The sequence below is a fragment of the Corvus brachyrhynchos genome, unplaced genomic scaffold (genome assembly GCF_000691975.1).
Source record: "Corvus brachyrhynchos isolate BGI_N302 unplaced genomic scaffold, ASM69197v1 scaffold209, whole genome shotgun sequence".
Classification (NCBI taxonomy): Eukaryota; Metazoa; Chordata; class Aves; order Passeriformes; family Corvidae; genus Corvus; species Corvus brachyrhynchos.
In genome coordinates this window covers 2719542-2723104 of record NW_008246056.1, presented here as the reverse complement: position 1 = coordinate 2723104, position 3563 = coordinate 2719542, and the positions used below count along the sequence as shown (strand labels likewise).

The window sequence follows — 3563 nt, the reverse complement described above, 5'->3', positions numbered from 1 at the left end:
TATCTGGGCTCTGCTGCAGGCTCTAGGGGGGCTGAAATGGGGTAGATGGTGAATAATAACCCAATAAATGAAGAAATTCAACCTTAAATTTAAAAAAACCAACAAAGTAGAAGTATAAATAACTTGCTCTATAGCTTTTCTAGGAATAAGCACTGCTGCCTATCCCTAACTTTCCTCTCGTAATCATCACATAACTGGGAAGAAAATCTTGGGGAGAAGTGAAGACCTACCCACTGGAAATTCAAGTGTGGCGTTCAAAGTTTGTTCTTTACCATTTGTACCTCTGTAAATACTTGGTGCCATTAAAAAAAGAAACAAAGTTAAATTGCTTCCATATTTTTTACTTCAGTGTGGATAAACATTCTGTCTGAATTTAGTTCCACCAATCTCAAAGAAATACACAGTCTAAAAATTGTCAAACTTTTAGAGATCATTTATATGTGATTTAAATCATTAAATACCTCTTCAGAGGAGATGGAGATGCTCTCACTTGCTACATGGTACTTACTTTCTAGTTAAAAGAGACTGATTTTAATGAAAGGGAAGATCCTTAAAACTTGTTGCACTGATTTCCATCTCAGATAAATTACTCATTTATGTATAACCACAAGCCATGAGGTAGTGCTCTTAATCCACATCCTGACTAAAAAAGTAATTTTTTTGTCCTTTTCTCATATTGCACAGTAAGAACATATGGAGAGAAGCACGTTTTATAACATGGTTAGTTTGGTTTCTGCAGCAATGCCACCACACACACTGCAGTCTATAATGGTACAAATTTTTTAATTCAGTAAGTCATGCCACCTTCTGAGGGTTTGAGAAGAACAATCTTTCTGGGGAAACCAGTTCAAAGAAATGGTTAAAAATCTAATGGAAGAAAATGAAACACGTGCAGATGATCTATCTAAATAATAAAGCTATGTAATTGAACACCTAGATGATCCCAAATAAAACCAACACAGTCTATCTGCAAATCTAGAACTTCACCTGCTTTTCATTTGGAAAAACAAGCAATTCTTCAGTGTTCTTTGAAAGGCATGGGCTGGTGCAATGGCACTGTGATAGTCCTCTACAGCACCCCTGCTCCCCATCCCCCCAGCTTGTTCAGGCCTCAAAGAATTCACTCCAGACCATGGAGTGAGTATGATCTTCCAGGGAAAAGGACAGAGGGTGTGTAAATTGTGAGTGCAAACACTACAGGGATTACTGATGGGCATCATAGGAATACACACATTGCTGCCTTTTACCCTCAACAATACAAAGCTGTATGTGTAATCTCGATAAAATACTTCCACAGATGTACACAAATAAGTAGTTCTTAGCAAGAGGAAAGCCAATCCATTTCCCACAGTGGCTGGGAAACCTCCACAGCTGGAAGGAAAAAAGACCTAAGGGATTTTCCAAGGGTTGTTGTTCTGCCAGTGTGACCAAATTCAGTTTATTCCTTTTTTTGCCCTTCACCTCTAGATTCCATCAGCACCTCTTGCCTTTTCTTCTCCATGTGCTCTTTGCACCTCAGGAAGGCATCTTCCAAGTGCTGCATGGTGGTGGTCAGGGCTGGGTTGGTCCGGATGGCTGTGCAGTCATAGACTATCTGGGTTGCCCACACTGCAAACACAACAGGTATTACTAAACCAGGAATTCTGGCCAGAAAAAAAGCAATGGCTGATTCAATACACAAAATTAATTATTATCAGTTCAGATCTCAGAGAAGACTGTAAGATAAAATGCAAACTGCCTGCAGTAATACTCAAGACTAAATAGACTGTTCAGTATTACTTCTTTATAAATACCTCAAAATACTCCATAATGGAAGTATACTGATGTAAATTACAAAAGGGGGATGGACACTTCACCTAAAAATCACAACAAAACAGATAATCAAATAGAAAGAGTCAAGAGACTGTTGTAAAATATATGAATATTATATAAGGAACCCTCTCTCCAGACCAGTTACAGCTTGGGTTAGATGAGGAAGAGTAAGATCAAGGAGACTGCAACATAGAGATGAAATATTTTACGGACAACTTAAGTAATGAAATTGAAATAATGAATAACTTAAATAATGAAATTGATTTTGAAATAATGAGTATCTGATAAAGCTGAGCAAATAGTTTTAGCACTTATGTGCTAAACTTATGTACACTTACATACATTCCCTCTTATTTTACCAAGAATTCACTGTAGTGCACTGACCTGGGAGGTCGTATGTATCAATTTTTGAGAACTAAGTCTCATTTTATATACTGTATTTTAATAATTGTACATAAAACACCTTAGTAGTGTTTCTGTTTTTAACCAACACTCTGAACTGCTTAAGCATCCATCACCTATCGATTTTTCGTTCTGAGCCATCTGAACCATCTAAATTACTTGCATACTTTTTCACAATTAAGAACAAGGGCATTAGTTGATGGTGATTGTCTTCATTTACGTTTCTATCACACAGAAGTTTACGGAAGAAATATAAAAAATAAATCTTCAGTGTCTTTAGTACAAAAATCTATGTCATTCTTAATAAAGACCTGCACCTGTTAGATTTTCCATTTTCTCCAGAAGTTCCTCTGTGCTCTTTTTAAAGTTCTCCCTCGTCTTTCCATCATCATTGTTTCCTTGCTGAAATTCTGATTCAGCCATCTATAAGGAAACCAGGAATTTCCTACTTCATTTTACTCTAAAATGAGTTGATTTTCACAGTTGAGACAAAGTAACATTGCAATAAAAAATAAAATAAAAATAAGCATATACATTTTAGATTTACAAGTGAATTCAGCAAGAATCTGACCTTAAGGCTACTGGTCATCACCTGTATGCTGCATATTATTTTCAATCTATTTTGAAATTAATTTAAGTAGAAAGAATTAGCTCAAATATGCTGTGCTTGTGCCAAATAAAGATTTTTTGTATCAGTAATAACAGATCATTTTGTCAAACCCTTCAGTAGCAAATTTCATTACCCTGTTACAGTTGTCTTCCAGCTTCTCTCCCAAATACTCTGACCCAGGGCAACTCCTAATTTTCTAAGTTATTTGTAAAATCCCCATTTGTAACCAGTATTTATTTCACAATTGCAGGCTCCAGCCAGGTTAAGTGCAAACACTAAGTTCTGTCACCATACAGGCAGATAAGTGATTATGATTCCCTAACCTCTGTTTAGTTGTAGGGGTGAAATTCTAGGATGTAAAAATGCTTGGGGCAAAAATAAAGTTTAGAACCTCAGTGTTCACCGAAAATGTGACGCAAAGCATTGCCTTTAATTTCCTATTCTGAAAACCACCGATGGATGGGACAGAACTATGAAGAAGGAAATGGAAGAACTTCAGTGTGGCGCCTTTATCCATCACACTGCGTAGTTTTTATCCTATGATTCCTCAGACTCAGTGGGCATCTGCTTTCCGGGTTTTATTCCCGATGCGTGCGGAAGGAATGCGACGGGCGGTTTGTAATGGCTTGACAGGATTTTAAACCGGTGCCAAACCTCAGACGCTGGGTGCTCTTCATACAACGAGGTAAAACTAAGGTTAACCGGGCAGCCCCTTCCCCGGAGCCCTTGGAGAGCCCAC

At 37.5% G+C, this 3563-nt stretch overlaps 1 protein-coding gene across 1 annotated transcript; it reads right to left on the bottom strand.

The window, feature by feature from the left end:
- Nucleotides 1–726: 726 nt before the first annotated feature.
- SYCE3 (synaptonemal complex central element protein 3) lies at nucleotides 727–3550 on the bottom strand. The gene is made up of 2 exons (XM_008642489.2): nucleotides 2532–3550; nucleotides 727–1608 (listed from the first exon to the last, which is right to left on the bottom strand). The coding sequence occupies exons 1-2, from the start codon at nucleotides 2635–2637 to the stop codon at nucleotides 1439–1441; spliced, it is 276 nt and encodes a 91-aa protein (XP_008640711.1). The 5' UTR covers nucleotides 2638–3550; the 3' UTR covers nucleotides 727–1438.
- Between the last annotated feature and the right edge of the window lie 13 nt (nucleotides 3551–3563).